At 44.4% G+C, this 24,951-nt stretch overlaps 1 protein-coding gene across 2 annotated transcripts; it reads left to right on the top strand.

The window, feature by feature from the left end:
- Window positions 1-1,289: 1,289 nt before the first annotated feature.
- On the top strand, window positions 1,290-23,668 carry arhgap35b (Rho GTPase activating protein 35b). 2 transcript variants are annotated; one of them, XM_014196944.3, is made up of 8 exons: window positions 1,290-1,748; window positions 1,835-1,887; window positions 11,402-15,321; window positions 15,811-15,952; window positions 16,401-16,478; window positions 16,874-17,005; window positions 20,211-20,316; window positions 20,508-23,668. In XM_014196944.3, the coding sequence occupies exons 3-8, from the start codon at window positions 11,593-11,595 to the stop codon at window positions 20,911-20,913; spliced, it is 4,593 nt and encodes a 1,530-aa protein (XP_014052419.2). In that variant the 5' UTR covers window positions 1,290-1,748; window positions 1,835-1,887; window positions 11,402-11,592; the 3' UTR covers window positions 20,914-23,668. The 2 variants fall into 2 exon arrangements, with proteins under 2 accessions (XP_014052419.2, XP_014052418.2); XM_014196943.3 differs by having other exon boundaries at window positions 1,290-1,887.
- The last annotated feature ends 1,283 nt before the right edge of the window (window positions 23,669-24,951 follow it).

Here is a 24,951-nt window from a genome sequence, read left to right as displayed (position 1 = left end):
AACCCAAATTATCATAAAAAGCAGCACAATATTATCAACTCTGTCAGATAACATATACATTTTATATTTATTGTCCTAAACAGGACATTGACACACAAACACACACACAATGTGTAGCTTAATGGACCACAGGAATGTCTTTACCTGGAAGGTTATTGCTGTGCTGATCTATGCAACATGAATAGATGGAAATCACCACACAATGCTACAAATGAAGAAACATATCCTATATCGCGAAATGTTTAGATAGTATTTCGAAAGTTTTAGGTAGTATCTCGATATTTTGAATTAGTATTTCAAAATGTTGACTTGATATATCTAAAAATCTTGAGATAATATCGACTTTAAAAATGTTTTGGGTGGTGGGAATGGCCTTCTGTAAAAACTAGACAACAACTGCTATAGGACAATATAGGGCTGAGCTTGCAGGGTTGCATCATGTGGGATTTTTGCATCTGTAATTAAAAAATTACTCAAACAGTATTTCATCACTATTGTGTTGATTGATTAATTCCAGTCAATAATTTTGGATTGATAAGGTCTAGGTAGCCTAGCCACCCAGGTTTGAATATAAACTAAATTTGATCACTTTCACATTTTCTCTTAACACAAATAAATATGCCTGATTTAGGCTATAAATACATGCCTTACCACACTACCTCTGACCAGAGAGGATCAGGGTGCATAGGCTTCTCTAACCTACCTGAAGCTGTAAAAAACCCCCAAAACAAATAACTATTATTTCACAAAAGTAATGCACTGGGCCTTTACTAGTCCTGTATTACCGGACCATAATAAATACAAATACATATGTATCTCGAAATTTCGATTTAGTATCTCGACACTTTGAGATAGTATCTCAAATGTTTATGATAGGATCTCGAAATGTTTATATAGTATCTCGACATTTTTAGTTAAGTATCTAAAAATGTAGAGTAAGTATCGACCAAAAAAGGTGGCCTTTCATAGATTAGACTAATAATCATTTGAAAAAATATTACGCATACTATGAAGCATTGGGTGAATTTAGAGTAGGACACAATATTAATAGAATAAGACAAATACATATGGCCTACTAAAGCAGGTGATGCCAATAGAGAAAGCATGAATGCAGCCTAAGTGGTCTTGACACAGAGATATACCAAAGCCAATTTAATTTATGGGAGCTTGACATATGTTGGCTAAAGTCATATTTATAACAGTGATGGCGATTACGCGTGTCGGCATGACAGCCGCGTCTCGCCTTTGTAAATACTGTACGTGCTGCAGTTGTGTGTGCGCGCCGCTGGGCGAGTCTCCTCCGCGTCTGTCTCCGTTGCTGATTTTTTTTTCAGAGAAAAGGAGAAGAGAATTAGCTCTGGGAGAAGGGCCGTCGCCATTATTGGGAAGCTGGAAAAAACCCACTTTCACACACGCCATCTCTTGTTAAATTGATTAGGACGTTACCAATATGTTGCATTAGGGCTGTTTAGAAGAAACATTGTACAGGAAGTGCAGGAAACTAGACCGGTGTCCCGTACATGATCGATCCAGTATAATGTTGCCACAACAATGGACATAATAATTCGTCAAAAGCAACGTGGTGAAGCAAGGAAAAGACGGCGAAACAAGCTTTTATACGCCTTTCATTTTTAACAAGGAGAGAAAAAGAAAAAAATATGTTTTTACCTTTGTAGTTTTATTATCACAAAAAAGACGAACAGATCAATGGAATAAAAAACATCGAGATGTAGATTTACAATTAATATGTAAGCAAACAATAATAACCTACTTAGTTCTGTATGGGAATCAGAAGAGCCACGTTCTTTTTGTTTCTTATGTCCATGCATATCAGGCGGCCAGGGCTGCGGCAAGCGCTGGACTGACGGATGCAGGGAGAATGCGATGGTATGTATTCACTTTCTCCCCATTTTAATCTGAAACACGGATTGAAACCAGTGTTCGAGGTAGACATTCTCATGATCAATTTACGCACAATTGTAACAATTGTCTGTTACAAATGTATCTTTGAGTGAAACTGGTGATTTAAAAAGTCCAAGTGGATTCAGAAATTCGAGGTAAATATGTTTTAGTTACGAGTCGGCAATTTATTCTGTGGACAAGAGGCCTGGTGTAGCCAGTCCTTTCCATGAACATTCATTCCAAAACCTTTGTTAATCCATTACAATATGCATAAGGAGTTGTAAACCGCTATATTGACGATTTTGAACAATATGACGCAAGTATGTGTGTTCTTCTGAATTTAGAAAGCGATGTATCTTTACAATCACAGGGTAGGATAGTGACTTGCTTGTTTTCACTTCCAAAGAATTTGCCTGTTCAATCTGGTTGTCTGTCAGGCCTAGCTCAGCTGAGCGCAATTGACTTCCTACTGTGCCTTTGCTGGGGAATGTAGACATGGTTTGCATTTTCTATAGGTTTAGAATATGAGATGCCGAATTTTGTAAACAATAATGTTTTATTGAATGGCAGTAGCCTATGTTAACACATTTCATTTCAATATTTAAACAGTACACTCACACACACACAGTGTATATATATGTTTCTATTTACATGAGTGATTATATAACAATAATACAGTGTGGTTGTTTTCTGGTTGTACTTTGAGCATCCTCTTGCCTAAACATCAGTATGTTACCATGGTTACCCCATGGATATTCAGTCTGAAAGAAGTCTGCCTAAAAAGACTCGAGTCTACAAGCCATAATGTTGAATAAAATGATATTTACTCTTTATCGGCTGTCTGTGCTGTAGGTCATTTTGACAGTAGGTGGAGATGGGGTATCCACAGGAAAGGGTCGTTTACCATAATTTCTCTCGAGGTTCTCTCTCTTGTATTTTCAATCTCCTGACGTATTGAACATTATGCACAATAATCCGAACAATAGTCAAACATAGTCGACCGAAGCGCGTTTCCTCTCAATCAGCTGGAAGTGTTTGTGGAATTTGCCATATGATTACGTGGGACAATGTTCGGTCTGTGGTTCGGTTAGTCTCAGCCATATTGTACAAGTGTTTGTAGGGTGCAAAAAAACAATATACAGACCAGCGTACTGAAGGTTGGGTTGACATGGGGCCAAAATTGTCAGGTAAAGTAAGTTGAAATGAACTTTGTTCAACATTCTGACTTGCAATGGGACTGTTAGGGAATGCTGAGCCTACATGTTAGAGATGAGGGTGTATTTCACTCTCGATTTCTAAAAGAGACTAAGTCTCGTCATACTTTGCTTTTCCTGTTTGTGCATTGGTTCTAGTTATGGAGCATCTCCAGTATGGTCCCGTCCTCTGTGTATAAAATATACTGCTTGGCAACTTGACAAACAATATTACCCCAATTTACCTGATACTAAAGGTGTCAGCATGCTTCAGAACCTCTTATTACGCTGGCGGCTAGCCAATGTCGGCTAGGCGAACCGAACGAGTGTGCTCGCATACACCCTTAAAAGACATTCGCTTGAAAAATTAGAAAAAAGTCAATATTGTCTTGTTTGTCCATTTTGAGACGCCATAGCCATTATACAGTCGTGGCCAAAGGTTTTGAGAATGACACAAATATACATTTTCACAAAGTCTGCTGCCTCAGTTTGTATGATGGCAATTTGCATATACTCCAGAATGTTATGAGGAGTGATCAGATTAATTGCAAAGTCCCTCTTTGCCATGCAAATGAACAGAAAAAACCCATTTCCACTGCATTTCAGCCATGCCACAAAAGGACCAGCTGACATGTCAGTGATGCTCTCGTTAACACAGGTGTGAGTGTTGACGAGGACAAGGCTGGAGATCAGTCTGTCATGCTGATTGAGTTTGAATAACAGACTGGAAGCTTCAAAAGGAGGCTGGTGCTTGGAATCATTGTTCTTCCTCTGTCAATCATGGTTACCTGCAAGGAAACGCGTGCCGTCATCATTGCATTGCACAAAAAGGGCTTCACAGGCAAGGATATTGCTGCCAGTAAGATTGCACCTAAATCAACCATTTATCGGATCATCAAGAACTTCAAGGAGAGCTGTTCAATTGTTGTGAAGAAGGCTTCAGGGCGCCCAAGGAAGTCTAGCAAGCGCCAGGAACGTCTCATAAAGTTGATTCAGCTGTGGGATCGGGGCACCACCATTACAGAGCTTGCTCAGGAATGGCAGCAGGCAGGTGTGAGTGCATCTGCACGCACAGTGAGGCGAAGACTTTTGGAGGATGGCCTGGTGTCAAGAAGGGCAGCAAAGAAGCCACTTCTCACCAGGAAAAACATAAGGGACAGACTGATATTCTGCAAAAGGTACAGGGATTGGACTGCTGGGGACTGGGGTAAAGTCATTTTCTCTGATGAATCCTCTTTCCGATTGTTTGGGGCATCTGGAAAAAAGCTTGTCCGGAGAAGACAAGGTGAGCGCTACCATCAGTCCTGTGTCATGCCAACAGTAAAGTATCCTGAGACCATTCATGTGTGGGGTTGCTTCTCAGCCAATGGAGTGGGCTCACTCACAATTTTGCCTAAGAACACAGCCATGAATGAAGAATGGTACCAACACATCCTCTGAGAGCAACTTCTCCCAACCATCCAGGAACAGGTTGGTGACGAGCAATGCCTTTTCCAGCATGATGGAGCACCTTGCCATAAAGCATGGCCAGGAAACTCCCCAGACCTTAATCCCATTGAGAAGTTGTGGTCAATCCTCAAGAGGCGGGTGGACAAACAAAACCCCACAAATTCTGACAAACTCCAAGCATTGATTATGCAAGAATGGGCTGCCATCAGTCAGGATGTGGCCCAGAAGTTAATTGACAGCATGCCAGGGTGGATTGCTGAGGTCTTGAAAAAGAAGGGTCAACACTGCAAATATTGACTCTGCATCAACTTCATGTAATTGTCAATAAAAGCCTTTGACACTTATGAAATGCTTGTAATTATACTTCAGTATTCCATAGTAACATCTGACAAAAATATCTAAAGACACTGAGGCAGCAGACTTTGTGAAAATTAATATTTGTGTCATTCTCAAAACTTTGACACAACTGTACACTTCCTCAAAATAGTCAGAATTAATCTAAGATGACTCAAGAAATCTGTAATTAATTTACTCGGGTCTCTCCAGAGAAGATTTTCAAGTCCGGGCTCTGGCTGGGCCACTCAAGGATGTTCAGAGACTTGTCCCGAAGCCACTCTTGTGTTGTCTTGGCTGTGTGTTCAGGGTTGTTGTTCTGTTGGAAGGTGAACCTTCACCCCTGTCTGAGGTCCTGAGCGCTGCCGCTGAAAATTATCCCCACAGCATGATGCTGCCACCACCATGCTTCACCGTAGGGATGTTGCCAGGTTTCCTCCAGATGTGAAGCTTGGCATTCAGGCCAAAGAGTTCAGTCTTTGTTTCATCAGACCAGAGAATCTTCTTTCTCATGGTCTGAGTCTTTAGGTACCTTTTGGCAAACTCCAAGCAGCCTGTCATGTGCCTTTTACTGAGGAGTGGCTTCTGTCTGGCCACTCTACCATAAAGGTCTGATTGGTGGAGTGCTGCAGATACGGTTGTCCTTCTGGAAGGTTCTCCCATCTCCACAGAGGAACTCTGTAGCTCTGTCAGAGTGACCATCGGGTTCTTGGTCACCTCCTTGACCAAGCCCTTCTCCCCTGATTGCTCAGTTTGGCCGGGTGGCCAACTCTAGGAAGAGTTTTGGTGGTTCCAAACTTCTTCCATTTAAGAATGGAGGCCACCTTTTAATGCTGCAGACATTTTTTGGTACCCTTCCCCAGATCTGTGCCCCCCCCCCCAGAATCCTGTCTCTGAGCTCAAAGGACAATTCCTTCAACCTCGTGGCTTGGTTTTTGCTCTGACATGCAGTGTCAACTGTGGGACCTATATAGACAGGCCTGGGCCTTTTCTAAAAAATGTCCAATCCATGACATTTTTTTTATTAATGACATTTTTTATTTAAGTAGGCAAGTCAGTTAAGAACAAATTCTTATTTACAATGACAGCCTAGGAACAGTGGGTTAACTGCCTTGTTCAGGGGCAGAACAACAGATTTTTACCTTGTCAGCTCGGGGATTCGATCTAGCAACCTTTCGGTTACTGGCCCAATGTTCTAACCACTAGGCTACTTACCACAGGTGGACTCCAATGAAGTTGTAGAAACATCTCAAGGATGATCAATGGGAACAGGATGCACCTGAGCTCAATTTCGAGTCTCATAGCAAAGGGTCTGAATACTTAATTGAGGTATTTCAGTTTTTTTTATACATTTGTAAAAAAAAAAAAAAATGATTAAAACCTGTTTTCACTTTATCATTATGGGGTATTATGTGTATATTGATGAGGATTTTTATTTAATCAATTTTAGAATAAGGCTGTAATGTAACAAAGTGGAAAAAGTCAAGGGGTCTGAATACTTTCCTAATGCACTGTAAATGTTTGTCATTCATCCATGATCAAGGCCATAATTGAGAGCATTTATACTTAATAGTGACCACTAAAGGTCCCGGTTGGCAAGGAAACCAACACCACTGCCCAGCTCTTTGTCCGAAGTGGTCCTTGGCCACCCTCGAGATGGATGACTTATCTTGCATAGTTATGAGGGACACCGAGACCATCCATCCCTTCAATGGTCTTGGCTAGCAATAGGTAGGATGGGATTCCAATTAGTGTGAAGAGTGCTTCTCCTCTTCCTCCACTCCCCTCCCTGCTCACACTACGAAACCTGCCAAGTCATGAGTAGTGTGAAAAAGTGCCAAAATGAAGATGGCTCTGGGCAGAAGTACAATAGAGCTTTATGGCTAGGGAACCGGACTACTTACTAGCAGGTTAATGATTCAATCCCAAGCTGGCTATAGGGTATTGTAACCCTGATTTGATTCACTTGACATGACCAACATCAAATCACGTTTTATTGGTCACATGTGCCGAATACAACGGGTGTAGACTGTACTGTGAAATGCTTACTTACGAGCCAATTCCCAACAATAGAGTTAAAAAGTAAGAAAAATATTTGCTCAATAAAAATGGTAACAAAATAACGAGGCTATATAAAAGGAGTAGCAGTACTGAGTCAATGCGCAAGGGTATGAGGTAGTTGAGGTAATTCAGTATGTACATGTAGGGGTAAAAGGTAGGGGTAAAAGTGACCAGGAAATCAGGATGTATAATAAACAGAGTAGCCGCAGCGTGTGTGGCGTGAATATGCTTGTGTGTGTGTTGGAGTGTCAGTGTGTGTGGATGGAGTATAGTGAGCGTGCATAGACCTAGTTCAAGAGAGTCAGTGCAAAAACATTAAGATATAAATAATACAAGAGGTCGGAGCCAGTGTAGTAGGATTCGATCTTATTCCTGTATTGACGCTTTGCCTGTTTGATGGTTCATTGTAGTGCGTAGCGGGATTTCTCATAAGCGTCCGGATTAGAGTCCCGCTCCTTGAAAGCAGCAGCTCGAGCCTTTAGCTCAGTGCAAATGTTGCCTGTAATCCATGGCTTCTGGTTGGGATATGTACACATGGCCACTGTGGGGATGACGTCGTCCATGCACCTATTAATGAAGCCAGTGACCAATGTGGTAAATTCCTCAATGTCATCGGATGAATCCCAGAACATATTCCAGTCTGTGCTAGTGAAGCATCCGCTTCATTGGACCACTTCCGTATTGAGCGTGTCACTGATACTTCCCGTTTTGAGTTTTTGCTCGTAAGCAGGAATCCGGAGGATAGAGTTATGATCAGATTTGCCAAATGGAGGGAGAGCTTTGTATGTCTCTGTGTGTGGAGGAAAGGTGATCTAGAGTAATTTTTTATTTTTCTCTCTCTAGTTAAACAGGTGACATGCTGGTAGAAATGAGGTAAAACGGATTTCAGTTTTCCTGCATTCAAATCATTGGCCATTGGATGTGCTGCCTCTGGAAGAGCATTTTCTTGTTTGCTTATGGCCCTATACAGCTTGTTGAGTGTGGTCTTAGTGCCAGTATCAGTTTGTGTTGGTAAATAGACAGCTATAGTATGGTAAATAGTATGGTCTACAACTTATCATGAGGTATTCTAACTCAGGTGAGCAGAACCTCGAGACTTCCTTAATATTATAGATTGCACACCAGCAGTTGTTAACAAAGAGACACACCACCACCCTGATCTTATCTGGCTCTGCCCTTCTGTCCTGCCGATGCATAGAAAAACCAGCTAGATGTATATTGTCCTTGTTCAGCCATGACTCAGAGAAGTATAGTATATTACAGTCTTAATGTATTTCGCCTCCATCTCATTGAAGTAGAAGGCCTCGTTCAAATTGAGGTTAGTGATAGCTGTTCTAATGTCCAAAAGCTTTTTTCGGTCATAGGAAACGATGGCGGAAACATTATGTACAAAAAAAGTTAAGATCAGTGGAAAAAAATTATAATACACAAGATGGTATACTGTAAGTATTGAAGGAACTATACTATAAATGGTTCTTGCTTCTCTTGGCCAGACTAAACAAGTTATGTTGCCTTAAAATGTCTGTTTTCCAATGCAGCGCCATTATCTCCATCACATGTATTGTAGTTGTTGTGATCCTTTTGTGGGCTTGTCAGTAGCCTATATGTGATACACTTGTCATTGAGGTAAATAATGTGGACCCATGGCTGAGCGGTCAGAATGGTGTGACTCCAGTCCCATGTAGAATCCTTTCAGGTGACACCTTTCATACAAGGCAAGGAAAGAAAATTAAATCTAGTTTTACTACATACCCCCTCAACATACAGTGCCTACAGGAAGCATGGTACCATCCCGACGGTGAAGCATGGTGGATGTAGCATCATGCTGTAAGGATGTTTTTCAGGATTGAGGGAAAGATGAACGGAGCAAAGTACAGAAAGGTCCTTGATGAAAACCTGTTCCAGACCTCAGACTGGGGTGAAGGTTCACCTTCCAACAGGACAACAACCCTGGACATACAGCCAAGGCAACACAGGAGTGGCTTCGGGACAAGTCTCTGAATATCCTTGAGTGGCCCAGCCAGAGCCCCGGACTTGAACCCGATCGAACAGCTCTGGAAAGACCTGAAAATAGCTGTGCAGCAACGCTCCCCATTCAACCTGACAGAGCTTAAGAGAATCTGCAGAGAAGAATGGGAGAAACTCCCCAAATACAGGTGTGCAAATGTTGTAGCGTCATAACCAAGAAGACTCGATGCTGTAATTGCTGCCAAAGGTGCTTCAGCAAATTATTGAGTAAAGGGTCGGAATACTTATGTAAATGTGATATTTCAGTTTTGTACCAGTCAATAGTTTGGACACACCTGCTCATTCAAGGGTTTTTCTTTATTTTTACTATTTTCTACATTGTAGAATAATAGTGAAGACAAACTATAAAATAACACATGGAATCATGTAGTAACCAAAAAAGTGTTAAACAAATCCACATTTATTTTAGATTCTTCAAAGTAGCCACCCTTTGCCTTGATGACAGCTTTGCACACTCTTGGCATTCTCTCAACCAGCTTCATGAGGTAATCACCTGGAATGCATGTCAATTAACAGGTGTGCCTTGTTAAAAGTTCATTTGTGGAATGTCTTTCCTTCTTAATGCGTTTGAGCCAATCAGTTGTGTTTTGACAAGGTAGTGGTGGTATACAGAAGATTGCCCTATTTGGTAAAAGACCAAGTACATATTATGGCAAGAACAGCTCAAATAAGCAAAGAGTAGCAACAGTCCATCATTACTTTAAGACATGAAGGTCAATCAATCCGGAAAATGTCAAGAACTTTGAAAGTTTCTTCAAGTGCAGTCGCAAAAACCATCAAGCGCTATGATGAAACTGGCTCTCATGAGGACCGCCACAGGAAAGGAAGACCCAGAGTTACCTCTGCTGTAGAGGATATGTTCATTAAGAGTTACCAGCCTCAGAAATTGCAGCCTAAATAAATGCTTCACAAAGTTCAAGTAACAGACACATCTAAACATCAACTGTTCCGAGGAGACTGCGTGAATCAGGTCTTCACTGCTAAAGGACGCCAATAAGAAGAAGACTTGCTTGGGCCAAGAAACACGAGCAATGGACATTAGACCGGTGGAAATCTGTCCTTTGTTCTGTAGTCCAAATTTGAGATTTTTGGTTCCAACTGCCATGTCTTTGTGAGACGCAGAGTAGGTGAACGGATCTCCACATGTGTGGTTCCCACCATGAAGCATGGAGGAGGAGGTGTGATGGTGTGGGGGTTCTTTTCTGGTGACACTCAGTGATTTTATTTAGAATTCAAGGCACACTTAACCAGCACAGCTTTCTGCAGCGATACGCCATCCTATCTGGTTTGTGCTTAGTCCCACTGTCATTTGTTTTTCAACAGGACAATGACCCAAAACACCTCCAGGCTGTATAAGGGCTATTTTACCAAGAAGGAGAGTGGTGCATCAGATGACCTGGCCTCCAAAGTCACCCGACCTCAACCCAATTGAGATGGTTTGGGATGAGTTGGACCACAGGGTGAAGGAAAAGCAACCAGCAAGTGCTCAGCATATGTGGGAACTCCTTCAAGACTGTAGGAAAAGCCTTTCAGGTGAAGCTGGTTGAGAGATTGCCAAGAGTGTGCAAAGCTGTCAAGGCAAAGGGTAGCTACTTTGAAGAATATAAAATATATTTTGACTATATTAACACTGTTTTTGGGGGGCTACTACATGATTCCATGTGTTTTTCATAGTTTGTCTTCACTATTATGCTACAATGTAGAAAATAGTACAAATAAAAACCCTTGAATGAGTACGTGTCCAAACTTTTGACTGGTACTGTAAATTGTCTTGAAAATGTACGTTAAGATGGCTGTTTAGCAATGATCAACAACCAACTTGACAGAGCTCGAAAAAGAATGTGCTAATATTGTACAATCCAGGTGTGCAAAGCTCTTAGACTCACAGCTGTATTCACTACCAAATATGATTCTAATACGTAAAGTAGTTATTTCTGTATTTCATTTTCAATAAATCTGCACAAATTTATAAAAACGTGTCATTATGGGATATTGTATGTAGATGAGTTTGGGGGGAAAAAATCTATTTAATACATTTTTATATTCAGTCTAACACAACAATGTGGAATAAGTCAAGGGGTATGAATACTTTCTGAAGGCACTGTATTTTAGGTCTCACTTTGTTTGCAGGGAATATTGAGTTTTTTTCTTTGTAGATCTCATTTGCTGTTCTATTAAAAGGCCAGCCCAGCATGAGATGAGATTAGAAATTAATGTCCCTACTCACTGTTCTCTTATTAATTTGAAGGGAAATTATTCTTAGTGTTGTCTTCTTTTAACCACTGTTATTCTTGTGAAGGTGTTTGACTGTTCTTTTTTTGATGAGAGCAGAAATTAGGTTTACTTTGCTCAAACTAATATTTGTTATTTTTTAACAAATGTAAGATTTTGTTTAGCTAATTCTTATTTTTGTGCTCTTTTATTTGGTCTGACAGGGTCATAGCTACATTAGGAATGACTGAGAGAAGCCTCTGTCTTTGCTACACCCCTGCACTGTTGTTGATAAAACATGTAGCACACTAAAGGAAACGGAAACTAAACTTCATCCCCACTGCCACTTTATGGACACACGTCCAAGTGTACTCTCTGATCGAGTGCCTGATTATGGCAGGATGAGTGTCAGCTGATGATAATGATGGCGAAAAAGCAAGATGTTAAGTCACCCACATACAACCTTATTGTGGTGGGTTTGTCAGGAACTGAGAAAGAGAAGGGCCAGTGTGGCGTGGGTAAGTCCTGTCTGTGCAACCGCTTTGTGCGCCCCAGCGCCGATGACTTCTATCTGGACCACACGTCAGTGCTGAGCACCAGTGACTTTGGGGGTAGAGTGGTTAACAATGACCATTTCCTGTTCTGGGGGGAGGTGGGGCGGGTGGTGGAGGAGGGGCCGGAGTGCAGGATGCATGTGGTGGAGCAGACAGAGTTCATTGATGACCAGACGTTCCAGCCACACCGCAGCACTGCCATGCAGCCCTACATCAAGAGGGCGGCCTCCACCAAGCTGGCCTCTGCAGAGAAGCTGATGTACTTCTGCACGGACCAGTTGGGGCTGGAGCAGGACTTTGAGCAGAAGCAGATGCCCGAGGGCAAGATACAGGCTGACGGGTTCGTGCTCTGTATGGACGTCAGTAGGGGGATGAACCGCAACTTTGACGACCAGTTGAAGTTTGTCACAAACCTTTACGGTCAGCTGAGCAAAACAAAGAAGCCCATTGTGCTGGTCTTAACCAAGTGTGATGAGGGGGTTGAACGCTACATCAAAGATTCTCACACCTTTGCCATCACTAAAAAGAGTCTTCCAGTAGTGGAGACGTCTGCACGCTCTAACATCAATGTTGACCTAGCCTTCCTTACTTTGGTGCAACTCATTGATAAGAGCAGGGGCAAGCCCAAGATCATTCCTTATTTTGAGGCCCTCAAGCTCCAGAGTCAGCAGATAGCCTTGGCTAAAGACCGATATGAATGGCTAGTCAACCGCATAGTGAAGAACCACAACGAGACCTGGCTTAACACCAGCCGACGCATGCACACCGCTTCAGAGTTCAATGAATACGTCTTTCTGGAGGGTACAGCAAAATGCAAGAAGCTCTTCCAGCAGCTTGTGTACCGTCTGAAACAGGAACACATTGAGAGACGTCGGAAAATCTATCTGAGCACTCTTCCTCTAGCACTTAGCTCCCTGGTGCCTGACCTGGATGAGATCGACCAGCTGAGCTGGTCTGGGGTTCAGAAGGTCCTAGAGTCCAAGCAGCACTTTGCCCACTGGTTTGTAGTTCTGGAGGACTCTCCATGGGAGGACACGTCTCACATAGACAACATGGAGGATGAGCGCATCCCCTCAGACCTGCTGGAGACGTTACCAGCCGAGGACATTTTCGACGCCCACCTGGAGCACCTGAGGAATGAGTGCAAGCGGGCTGAGATGAGGCAGGAGTTCAAGCACAAGTTGGCCTGTTCTCCCTTTGTAACGCCTGGCAAGCCCTGGGAAGAGGCCCGCAGCTTCATCATGAATGAAGACTTCTACCAATGGTTGGAGGAATCAGAGTACCTGGACCTCTACAACCGCCACCAGAAAGAGATCATCGGCCACGCTAAAGAGGACTTCCAGGAGCTTCTGCTGGAGTACTCGGAGCTCTTCTATGAGCTGGAGGTGGACGCGAAGCCCAGCAAGGAGAAGATGGGGGCCATCCAGGAGGTTTTAGGGGAGGAGCAGCGGTTCAAAGCCCTGCAGAAGCTTCCAGCTGAGAGGGATGCTCTGGTGTTGAAGCATATCCACTTTGTCTACCACCCCACTAAGGAGACCTGTCCCAGCAGCCCACAGTGTGGAGACTTCAAGATAGAGCAGATCCTGGCCTCACGCTTCCCAACATGCTACCCATTCTTCAACGTGAAGTCTTATTTTGGGGATATTAAAGCCGACCGAATCAACCTTGTGATATTGGGCAAAGACGGACTGGCTAGGGAGTTTGCCAATGAGATCAGAGCTCTCTGTACCAATGACGATCGGTATGTGTTGGATGGGAAGATGTATGAGCTCACCCTGCGACCTATCGAGGGCAACGTACGACTTCCTGTTAACTCCTTCCACACTCCCACCTTCACACCCCATGGGTGCCTGTGTCTGTACAACTCAAAAGAGTCCTTAACCTACGTCGTAGAAAGCATTGAAAGGTTGCGGGAGTCAACAATCGGTAGAAGGGACAGCCATATAGCTCAGCTTTTAACATCTCTGCTCTTGGTTACTAAAAGGGGTGTAGGGACCTATGCAGATATTGGGGGAGAAACTGCTTTAGGTCTGATAACACAGGGACAGCAGGTAGCAAGGAGATTGCAGTGTAGCTTCCTCGACCCAGCCTCCCCTGGTGTGGGCTATGGGCACAATGTGAATGAGAGTCAGATCAACCAAGTATTGAGAGGTCTTCTGGACTCTAGAAGGAGCTCATCTTTCAGTAGCAGCTCCCCACCTCTGCCCCCTCAACCTCCAGGTCCCAGAGACTCTCCTCACCAGCCCAGCCCAGAGGCAGACATCCGCATCGTCATGTGCTTGATGTGTGGAGACAACTATGACGTGGAACAGCTCCTCTCTCCCTTCCTACTGCCTCAGCACTGCAGGCCAACATCCAACAGTGGAACCTCGGTGATACTGGAGCAGACAGTGGGACCTCACAAACAGGTGATTGAGCTCTCCCTCCTTTCCTATCACGCCTCCTTCTCCCTGAGGAAGAGCAGATTAGTGCACGGCTACATCGCTGTGTACTCAGCCCGCCGCAAGGCCTCCCTGGAGACCCTGTGTGCCTTCCTATGTGAGGTACAGGACATCATTCCTGTTCAGCTGCTGGCAGTGGGGGAGAGCCAGGTGGAGCTCACAGAAAGTGAGTCTGCCAGAGAGCAGCTGGTCCAGGGAGAGGAGCTGGCCCAAGAGATAGAGGGCAGGTTCAACAGTGTGGTGTGTGGGTCAGGAGGGGTGGTGGGCGGCCTGCACAGGATGGAGATGTTTCATCCCTTCCTGATGGAGGTGGTGGAGAAACGCAACATCGTGGAGGCCACTCACATGTATGATAACGTGGCTGAGGCCTGCATTAACGAGACTGCCTACTCCCCTCGCTGTAGCTCACCCAGCCCCGGCACCATGTTCCTAGACTCTGACATGGATGATGTGGAGCCCTCCCCACCTTACTACGACGGCACACTCACCTCCCATGGTGGGAGCTTCAACCTGCCTGACCTGGACTCCAGCGATGTCTCTGTCATCTCTGACATCAGCTCCTTTGAGAGCAAACTCAATAGCAAAGCCCCGCCCCAGGTGAGACCCAAGCCCTCTGTGACCTTTGACTTCCGGAAGGTGGGCAGAAACCCCTACAACACAGACACCATGGGCCACCGTCGCTCCCTGCCCTCCGCTGTGACATGGGTGCCAGGTGGGGACGGAGGTTACGACCCCTCGGACTATGCAGAGCCCATGGATGCTGTGTCCAAGCCCCGGCCCAGCAACGAGGAGATAATCTACTCTGTGCCCCACGATAGCACGCAGGGCAAGATTATTACCATCCGCAATGCCAATCGGATGCACGCCAACGGGAATGGCTCAGACAGTGAGGCGGACAGCAGCTCCCTGGAACGCCGCAGGAAGTTCTCGCCGGCGGGGGTAAAGCCACGGCTCTACCGCGATCGCTCTAAACGCCTGGGCAAGTTCAGCAGCTTCCGCACCAGCTTCATTGGCAGCGACGACGAGATGGGGGCCCTGCCAAAGACCAAGGAGGATGAGTTCGGAACCCTGAAAGGAGACATCATCAACGAGGAGGGAGAGGACCCCAAGAAGAGGAACATTCTGAAGAGCCTGCGGCGCACTGCCAAGGTATGTGTTGCTTCAGTTAGTAGTCTCCCCTTAACTGCTAATGCGTAAACACTATTCTTTTCAGGCTTTAAAGACTATTCTCTTCAATTGTAGGTCATTGGCCAGCTTTGATACGATAAACGTGGTTAAGTAATGACAACATGGTTAATATGATTTTACATGTAATCTCTTTACTTTAGAAAACGTTTTTGATGGGTAATTGCTTGATTGTTTTACTGAACTTTTCCTCCATGCTAATATGCTATTCATAGAAAGTAAGTTATTCATGTGAAATTCCAAAGTGTGTTGGAATTTTAAGAAGAAAGAAGCCTGCATTTCAGAGTTATTGAGACACTTGAAACGACAGCTATTGATTCTGATGCTGAATACATAAAGGCACATTTTGCAGCTGACAAAGCTGAATAAACATAGTGTTGACATAATGTACAAAAATCTAATGTAGACTTCTGTGGTTATTAACAATGTCAACATTCCTGTGTTTCTCTGCAGAAAACCAGACCAAAGCATCGGCCCTCTATTCCCAAGCCCCTGGAGAGCAGCTACTTCGGGGTGCCCCTGGTCAACGTTGTGTCCCCAGACAGACCTATCCCACTCTTCATTGACAAGTGTGTCCGCTTTATTGAGACCACAGGTGGGTCACTATTTTCTTTCTCCTCTTCTCCCCAGTGTTTGTTCATGTGTATATTTGTCTGATTCATTATGTTATTTGACTTGGATGCTGTGCAAAACATACAAAGAATATTATTCATGGATAATAAGTTAATTCTGAGGTAAATCTGTGTTACTGAAGGATTAAACTGTGTAATGTCTTATTGTTGCACTGTGATTTGTTTTTCCTTACAATCCTCACCTTGTGTAATTTCAATATGATTTACTTTAAGTCGTTCTGGGTGAGGGCGTTATTTTTCTATATACATTTAATAAGCCAAGAAGAACTAACTACACTACAGCAAACGTAGCCAATGATCAACTGCTGTACTGCAGCAGTGTCCTGTACTGCAGCAGTGTCCTCATTGACTTTACTGGAAATGGCTGATGACATAATGCAGATGGTGGTTTCCATCTCTGTCTCTCTGCAGGTCTCAACACAGAGGGGCTCTACAGGGTGAGCGGGAACAAGTGTGAGATGGAGAGTATGCAGAGGCAGTTTGACCAGGGTGAGTTGCTGTACCTAGTCATGTCTGTCTGGTCTAAAACAATGTATCAGACCCATAGAGGGATCGACTGTACTCGCCACACTGTCTGTCCCCAGTACCTGGACTAACCCTGGTTAGTTATGTGGCTAATCAATATATAGACACATGAGCTGCAGAGGAAATGATGACGTAAACTAAATATATTTAGAACCGTGACAAAGGGACTGCCTCTGACACACTATCCTTTTCTCTTTCCCCCTCTCCTTCTCCTCCCTCTGTTTCTCCCCCTTCCCTTCTATTCCTCACCTCCCTCTTCTTCTCACTCTCTCTCTCTTTTTTTTCTTCTTCTACATCTCACTTTCCTTTACGTCTCTTCTTCCCTCTTTATCTCCCTCTCTACCTCTCTCCCCCTCTAGACCATGGGCTGGACCTGGTGGAGAAGGACTTTGCCATCAACACGGTGGCTGGGGCTCTGAAGGCCTTTTTCTCTGAGCTGCCAGAGCCCCTGGTGCCCTGCATCCTGCAAGTGGAGCTGCTCGAGGCCTTCAGTAAGACACAGAGCTAGCTGGGGTTAGGGATAGGGTACTGGGGTTCTGGAGGGTTCAGTAAGACATTGGGCTGGTTGGGGTTAAGGAGTGGTTTTGGGGTTCTGGGGGGTTCAGTAAGACATGGAGCTGGCTGGGTTTAAGGAGGGGTTTTGGGGTTCAGTATGACATGGAGCAGGCTGGGGTTAGGGATGGGGGTACTGGGGTTCTGTAGGGTTCAGTAAGACATGGAGCAGGGTGAGATATTCTTGTGATTGTGAAAGTATCAGGTTATTACAGGCTAAGGGTTTGGGGATGACCTCTCATAGAGGGGTGGGATGAGGATATAGAGTTGAAGTTTACATACACCTTAGCCAAATACATTTAAACTCAGTTTTCCACAATTCCTGACATTTAATCCTAGTAAAAATTATTTGTCTTAGTTCAGTCAGGATCACCACTTTATTTTAAGAATGTGAAATGTCAGAATAATAGTAGAGAATGCTTTTATTTCTTTCATCACATTCCCCGTGGGTCAGAAGTTTACGTACACTCAATTAGTATTTGGTAGCATTGCCTTTAAATTGTTTAACTTGGGCCAAACGTTTTGGGTAGCCTTCCACAAGCTTCCCACAATAAGTTGGGTGAATTTTGGCCCATTCCTCCTGACAGAGCTGGTGTAACCGAGTCAGGTTTATAGGTCTCCTTGCTCGCACTCGCTTTTTCAGTTCTGCCCACAAATGTTATATAGGATTGAGGTCAGGGCTTTGTGATGGCCACTCCAGTACCTTGACTTTGTTGCCCTTAAGCCATTTTGCCACAACTTTGGAAGTATGCTTGGGTTCATTGTCCATTTGGAAGACCCATTTGCGACCAAGCTTAACTTCCTGACTGATGTGTTGAGATGTTTCTTCAATATATTCACATAATTTTCCTCCTCATGAAGCCATCTATTTTGTGAAGTGCACCAGCCCCTCCTGCAGCAAAGCACCCCCACAACATGATGCTGCCACACCTGTGCTTCACGGTTGGGATGGTGTTCTTCGGCTTGACAGCCTCCCCCTTTTTCCTCCAAACATAACGATGGTCATTATGGCCAAACAGTTCTATTTTTGTTTCATCAGACTAGAGGACATTTCTCCAAAAAGTACGATCTTTGTCCCCATGTGCAGTTGCATACCGAAGTCTGGCTTTGTTATGGCGGTTTTGGAGCAGTGGCTTCTTCCTTGCTGAGCGGCCTTTCAGGTTATGTCGCTATAGGACTCGTTTTACTGTGGATATAGATACTTTTGTACCTGTTTCCTCCAGCATCTTCACAAGGTCCTTTGCTGTTGTTCTGGGATTGATTTGCACTTTTCGCACCAAAGTACATTCATCTCTAGGAGACAGACCGCGTCTACTTCCTGAGCGGTATGACGGCTGCGTGGTCCCATGGTGTTTATACTTGCATACTATTGTTTGTACAGATGAACGTGGTACCTTCATGAATTTGGAAATTGCTCCCAAGGATGAACCAGACTTGTGGAGGTCTGCAATTTTTTTCTGAGGTCTTGGCTGATTTCTTTAGATTTTCCCATGATGTCAAGCAAAGAGGCACTGAGTTTGAAGGTAGACCTTGAAATACATCCACAGGTACATCGCCACTTGTCTCAAATTATGTCAATTAACCTATCAGGATCTTCTAAAGCCATGACATCATTTTATGGAAGTTTCCAAGCTGTTTAATGGCACAGTCGACTTAGTGTATGTAAACTTCTGACCCACTGAAATTGTGATACAGTGAATAAGTGAAATAATCTGTCTGTAAACAATTATTGGAAAGATTACTTGTGTCATGCACAAAGTAGATGTCCTAACCGACGTGCCAAAACTATAGTTTGTTAACAAGAAAATTGTAGAGTGGTTGAAAAACGAGTTGAATGACTCCAACCTAAGTCTGTGAACTTCCGACTTCAACTGTCTGTTTTTTGTTCTCGAGAAAGATGTACACAATATACTGATATGTATGTAGGTATGTACACTACATGACCAAAAGTATGTGGACACCTGCTCGTCGAACATCTCATTAAAAATCACAAGCATTAATATGGAGTTGGTCCCCCCTTTGCTGCTGTAACAGCCTCCACACTTCTGGGAAGGCCTTCCACTAGATGTTGGAACATTGCTGTGGGGACTTGCTTCCATTCAGCCACAAGAGCATTACTGAGGTCGGGCACTGATGTTGGGCGATTAGGCCTGGCTCACAGTCTGCGTTCCAATTAATCCCAAAGATGTTCGATGGGGTTGATATCAGGGCTCTGTGCAGACCAGTCAAGTTGTTCCACACCGATCTTGACAAACCAGAATGTCATTGTATTTCCCTTCAGTAGAGCTAAGGGGCTTATCCCAAACCATGATAAACAGCCCCAGACCATTATTCTTCCTCCACCAAAGTGTACAGTTGGCACTATATATTGGGGCAGGAAGCGTTCTCCTGGCATCCGCCAAACCCAGATTAGTCCGTCGGACTGTCAGATGGCGAAGCATGATTCATCACTCCAGAGAACGCGCTTCTACTGCTCCGGAGTCTAATGGCGTCGAACTTTACACCACTCCAGCCGTCACTTGGCATTGCGTGATCTTAGGCTTGTGTGCGGTTGCTCGGCCATGGAAACCCATTTCATGAAGCTCCCGACGAACCGTTCTTGTGCTGACGTTGCTTCCAGGGGCAGTTTGGAACTCGGTAGTAAGTGTTGCAACCTAGGACAGATGATTTTTACATGGTAGGCGCTTTAGCACTCTGCGGTTCTGTTCTGTGAGCTTGTGTGGCCTACCATTTCGCAGCTTAACAGTTGCTGCTCCTAGACATATCCACTTCACAATAACAGCACTTACTGTTGACCGGGGCAGCTCTAGCAGGGCAGAAATTTGACAAACTGACTTGTTGGAAATTACGTGTGATGGTGCTAAGTCACTGAGCTCTTCAGTAAGGCTATTCTACTGCCAAACGTTTGTCTATGGAGACTGTGTGGCTGAAATAGCCGAATCCAATCATTTGAAGAGGTGTCCACATACTGTTGTGTGTATATATAGTGTATGTATTTCGTGCTGCATATAGAGTAACAGATGGAGTAACAGTGTTGATGACATATGAGTCATAGCGTTGACCCCCTCCCTCCTGTGTGTGTGTGTGTGTGTGTGTGTGTGTGTGTGTGTGTGTGTGTGTGTGTGTGTGTGTGTGGGCGCACAGAGATCAACGACAGGGAACAGAGGCTGTACACCATGAAGGATGTACTGAGGAGGTTCCCCAGGGAGAACTATGACGTCTTCAGATTTGTCATGAGCCACTTACACAAGTGAGTGCAGATCAGACTGGCCAACTGTTCCATTCTATGACCTTGGCCCTGACTGCATTGTGACTGAAACCATTTGCATGTTTTGTAACATGTATCATCAAGTAGCTCTTATACCTGTGTAATAATGTTATTACACTAGTAGCTGTTGTCATGCTGTTGTTGATGGCGGTGTATTGTGTTGTCTATCCCAGGGTGAGCCAGCTGAGCAGACAGAACCTGATGACCAGTGAGAATCTGTCCATCTGTTTCTGGCCCACTCTGATGCGGCCAGACTTCACCACCATGGATGCCCTGACAGCCACGCGGACCTACCAGACAATCATCGAGACCTTCATCCACCAGTGTGCTTTCTTCTTCTATAACCAGCCCCTCCTGGACTCCCCCACTGGCCTGGCTGGCCTCCCTGCCTCCCCCACCACCACTCTCACCGGGGGCTCTGCCTATTCCTGCTACCACTCCTCCCCTCCCTCCACCGCCACGCACTTCAGCCCCCTGCAGCAGTCGCCCCCCACCACCCCCCAGTCTCCCCTGCAGTCCCTCCTGACCCCCCTCCACCAACACCCCCACCATACCCCCACCGAGCAAGAGACACTGTGAGAGACACTGAGAAGGGAACAGATGCTGCACCCCTGATCTGATGCTGCTGCACACCTGATCTGATGATGCTGGACCTTAGTCACTTACACACACACCAACACATACATACTGACAGTACATTGTTCGGTCGTCGATAATAACATGTAAACAGAGAGAGGAGACGAGGAGTGTTTGACAAAAAAACTTGCCACTTGTGAACAGCGTCCCGCTGCCCCGCCCCTGTCACCTGTGTGCCAATGCAGATCACCATGCTGACCCGTCCACTCCACCCCCTATAGCCCCTGATAACCTGGGGGCAGAACAGGGTGGCTGTCATTGTTACAGTAAGCATCTCTCTGCCAACCAACCGTTCTTACCCTAACAATACACTACGATAAAAAAAATAAAGTCCAAGCCTCCATGTCAAGCTGGAAGATATGATTTGTGCCCATCACCATGTTTTTCTTTGTGTATAATAGTTTTTAAATGTTCTGTTTGTTAATGAAAGTAGCCACTGGATGTATGGACTGTGCCTCTCTCAGGGCTGTAGTTGGTAACGTACACACAGCCGTGAGGGGAGCCTCCCTGTCTGCCTGCAGGGCCCCTGCTAGGGGGTTGGGGTGGGGACATCCAGGGATGCACTTTAATGGTCAGAATGTTGTAGGGGTTTTGTTTTTAAAGGGGGGTTGTTAGGTCAGAATGTTTTAGTGTGTTGAGGGAACCATACCCATTGCCTCTCTGAAGGGTCCTTCGCAGATCAAAATGTTGTTTACATCCAAACCCTTGTTTTTGTATCCTCATACTTACCTGAAGCACTTTTGAATTATAGTGTTAAGTTCCATGAAATGCAACCTTGATCAATTGACTAGTTTGTTTTAATGGCCGGGTGGGCGTGGCAGTAGTGAAGAGACTCATTAACACGATCCTGTTATTATATAAGTGTTCTTTTAGAGGATTCAGGGCTCACTTTATAACCCCATGGAAAACCCAACCATAATATTGGTTTCATATTCCTCTTAGCCATGTTATAAATAGTTCTGAGCATGCAGGTTTGAATAGCCTGGAGTTTTCCCTCTTTTTAGGACTGCTGTTGCTTTACTGATGTTTTGACTAAGGAAGTCACCTGGTTTGAGTGGTGGTGTTTAGGAAAGTGAGTTTGAGTAAGGGTCAGTTAATCAGACCCTTTAGGATCCAGGAGAGGAATGCTCTTGGTTGAGATGTTAGATCCACTCCATAAGTTAGGGGTTGATGATTAAATTGGCCACATTGAAGATTGATTATGGGAATGATTGACAGTAACATCAGACAGTAACATGACAAGGGTGAGGTTAGTCATACTTGGGGCGGCAGGTAGCCTAGTGGTTAGAGCGTTGGACTAGTAACCCGAAAGGTTGCAAGATCGAATCCCCGAGCTGACAAGGTAAAAATCTGTCCCTAAACAAGGCAGTTAACCCACTGTTCCTAGGCCGCCATTGAAAATAAGAATTTGTTCTTAACTGACTTGCCTAGTTAAATACAGGTAAAATAAAAAAATACCAGGCCTATACATGTACTGTGTCTGTTGCACTGTGCTATCTGGTGGCCATGGAAACCACTGCCCTATTGCAAAATGATAGGTTGCTGGATATGTTGTGGGTATCTAGCCAATTGAGCTCTTTGTACTCATCTAATATTAAGGACCTTAAACTGAGGCAAGGTGTGCATACAGAAAACACTGCCACTGCAATTAACTACAGTACAGTAATAACAGTATAGTATATCCTATAGAGATGGAGCATGTTTGTGGACTCATGCTCAGGAATGTCAACAAAGCAAGAGTAACTACTGTAGCTCCAGTATACTATGGGGTTTATGTTGGTGTTTAACTGTCCTCTCTCTTGTAGAAAAACAAACATGCAGTCAATGTAAAGTAGTTGAATGAATACTCCTACTATATTCTGGATTCTTCTATCAGATGAATGCGTTGCCCCATAAGAGGAGTGCCACGGGCATCTTCTGGGGATGACGGAGTATTGGCCAGGAGGCATGGCTGTACTCGATGTCAGCCATCTTGGATGTTGCTCATGCTGCCAGTTCAGAACAGATCAGTCTATTGGTTGTATTGAGGGTCAACTAATTAATACTTGGGATCACTCACTGGTACTTATCTTTGGGGTTTTCCTGCTGTGGGAGGCAGTTATCTCTGATTGATGGACTAATGCTGCAGTGACTCCTCACCCAGTCCAGTGCAGTACAGTATTACCACACGCACAAAAGATCAGATGGGAGATGGATAGGAAAAACAAACTATCCCAGTAGAATGTGACTTTGGCTCAGAGGACCTATGTGGCTGCATCACTTCATTTTTGACACAACAGATCTGCTGGTAAATGGGAGAGAAAAAGAAGAGAGAGCTACTATAGTAAAATGGTTGTTTATTTGTATGTTAGGGGGTCTAACACTTTGCCCTTTAGTCAATGGTAGAAAACATTTTTTGTGTGTATTTCAATGATTGAAAGTCAATTTTTACAATTTTGTGAATGGTTTAAGGCCACTTCAGTTTAGTGCATGATTTAATAACACACCAAGGGAGAAGGTTCAACCATTTTCATTATTTTAAAACATGAAATTAGTGTGAGAACAATGAAAGTGAAATACAGTAGCTTAAAACAAGTGAAAGATGAAGTACTGTCCATCTACAGCAAACCATGGAATTTGTCTGACTGAGAATGGTGTAATGAAGATGAAGGCCTTATGTGATCTGTATCATAGTTAATAAATTAAATATTGTAAAATTTCCAGACCTCCTGTGATTCTCTGTGTGCATGTGTGAGTGAACACACCACTTCCCTAATCATGGAGCAAAATGTACAGAAAGATCTCACTGTGTGCTTGTTCTATTATAATTTTATTGCCTATTTAGCTGTCATTCTGTGGCAGGAGATTTATTTGTAATATTAAAACAAAGTATATGTGTACACACTGCACACATGAATGTTATTTCACTATAAGGTATTGCATCTCAATCTCAAACACATATTTCTAACCTTAGGTATGGTTATTTCAGAGAGAGCGAGAACCCCATTGAGGTAAAGAGGTGAAACTCTGCTCGAGTGCCTAATGTGTGGGTTAAATAATTGGGGATCATTGAAGGTGCCATTGAAACACATCAATAATTCACTGTCGACATCTACAGCTTGTCAAGCGTGACTGCTCTGGGTAACTACTACTCTGTACCATCAGGTTTCACTGTTTACTATCTGAATCATCTGATGCCACCTGGTGGCTGTATAACTATAGTGCCGCACCACCATCATACTTCAAAAAAAGATACATATTTAACCTAGCTATGATGTCACTGAATCATACTGAGGTGGAGTGCTTATGGACATATTCAATCTCTCCCTATCCCAGTCTGTTGTCCCTACAGTTTCAAGACGTCCACCACTGACCCTGTACCCAAGAAAGCAAAGGTAACTGAACTAAATGACTATCGCCCCGTAGCACCCACTTCTGTCATCATGAAGTGCTTTGAGAGACTAGTCAAGGATCATATCACCTCTACCTTACCTGACATCCTAGACCCACTTCAATTTGCTTACCGCCCCAAAAGATCCACAGACGATGCAATCGCCATCACACTGCCCTATCCTATCTGGACAAGAGGAATACCTATGTAAGAATGCTGCTCATTGACTATGCTGCTCATCTTAACCCCACCCTGTGCAACTGGGTCCTGGACTTCCTAACGGGCCTCCCCCAGGTGTTGAAGGTAGGAAACAACACCTCCACAAGGATGTGTGCTCAGCCTACTCCTGTACTCCCTGTTCACCCATGACTGCATGGCCACGCACGCCTCCAACTCAATCATCAAGTTTGCACAACTGTAGTAGGCCTGATTACCAGCAATGACGAGACAGCCTACAGAGAGGTGAGGGCCCTGGGAGTGTGGCGCCAGGAAAATAACCTCTCACCCAACATCAACAAAACTAAGGAGCTGATCGTGGACCTCAGGAAACAGCAGAGGGAGCACCCCCCTATCCACATCGACGGGACCGCAGTGGAGAAGGTGGAAAGCTT

This window comes from Salmo salar, chromosome 04, assembly GCF_965601325.2.
Source record: "Salmo salar chromosome 04, fSalSal1, whole genome shotgun sequence".
NCBI classification, from domain to species: domain Eukaryota; kingdom Metazoa; phylum Chordata; class Actinopteri; order Salmoniformes; family Salmonidae; genus Salmo; species Salmo salar.
The sequence above is the reverse complement of the archived record's forward strand: the minus strand, read 5'-3'. Positions and strand labels throughout refer to the sequence as shown.

Excerpts from the sequence above, each read along its gene's own strand:
- arhgap35b (XM_014196944.3), top strand. The coding sequence starts at position 11,593 with ATGATAATGATGGCGAAAAAGCAAGATGTTAAGTCACCCACATACAAC. Across the intron at positions 15,322-15,810 it reads GCCTGCGGCGCACTGCCAAG|AAAACCAGACCAAAGCATCG; the intron begins GTATGTGTTGCT and ends GTTTCTCTGCAG. Across the intron at positions 17,006-20,210 it reads GGAGCTGCTCGAGGCCTTCA|AGATCAACGACAGGGAACAG; the intron begins GTAAGACACAGA and ends GTGGGCGCACAG.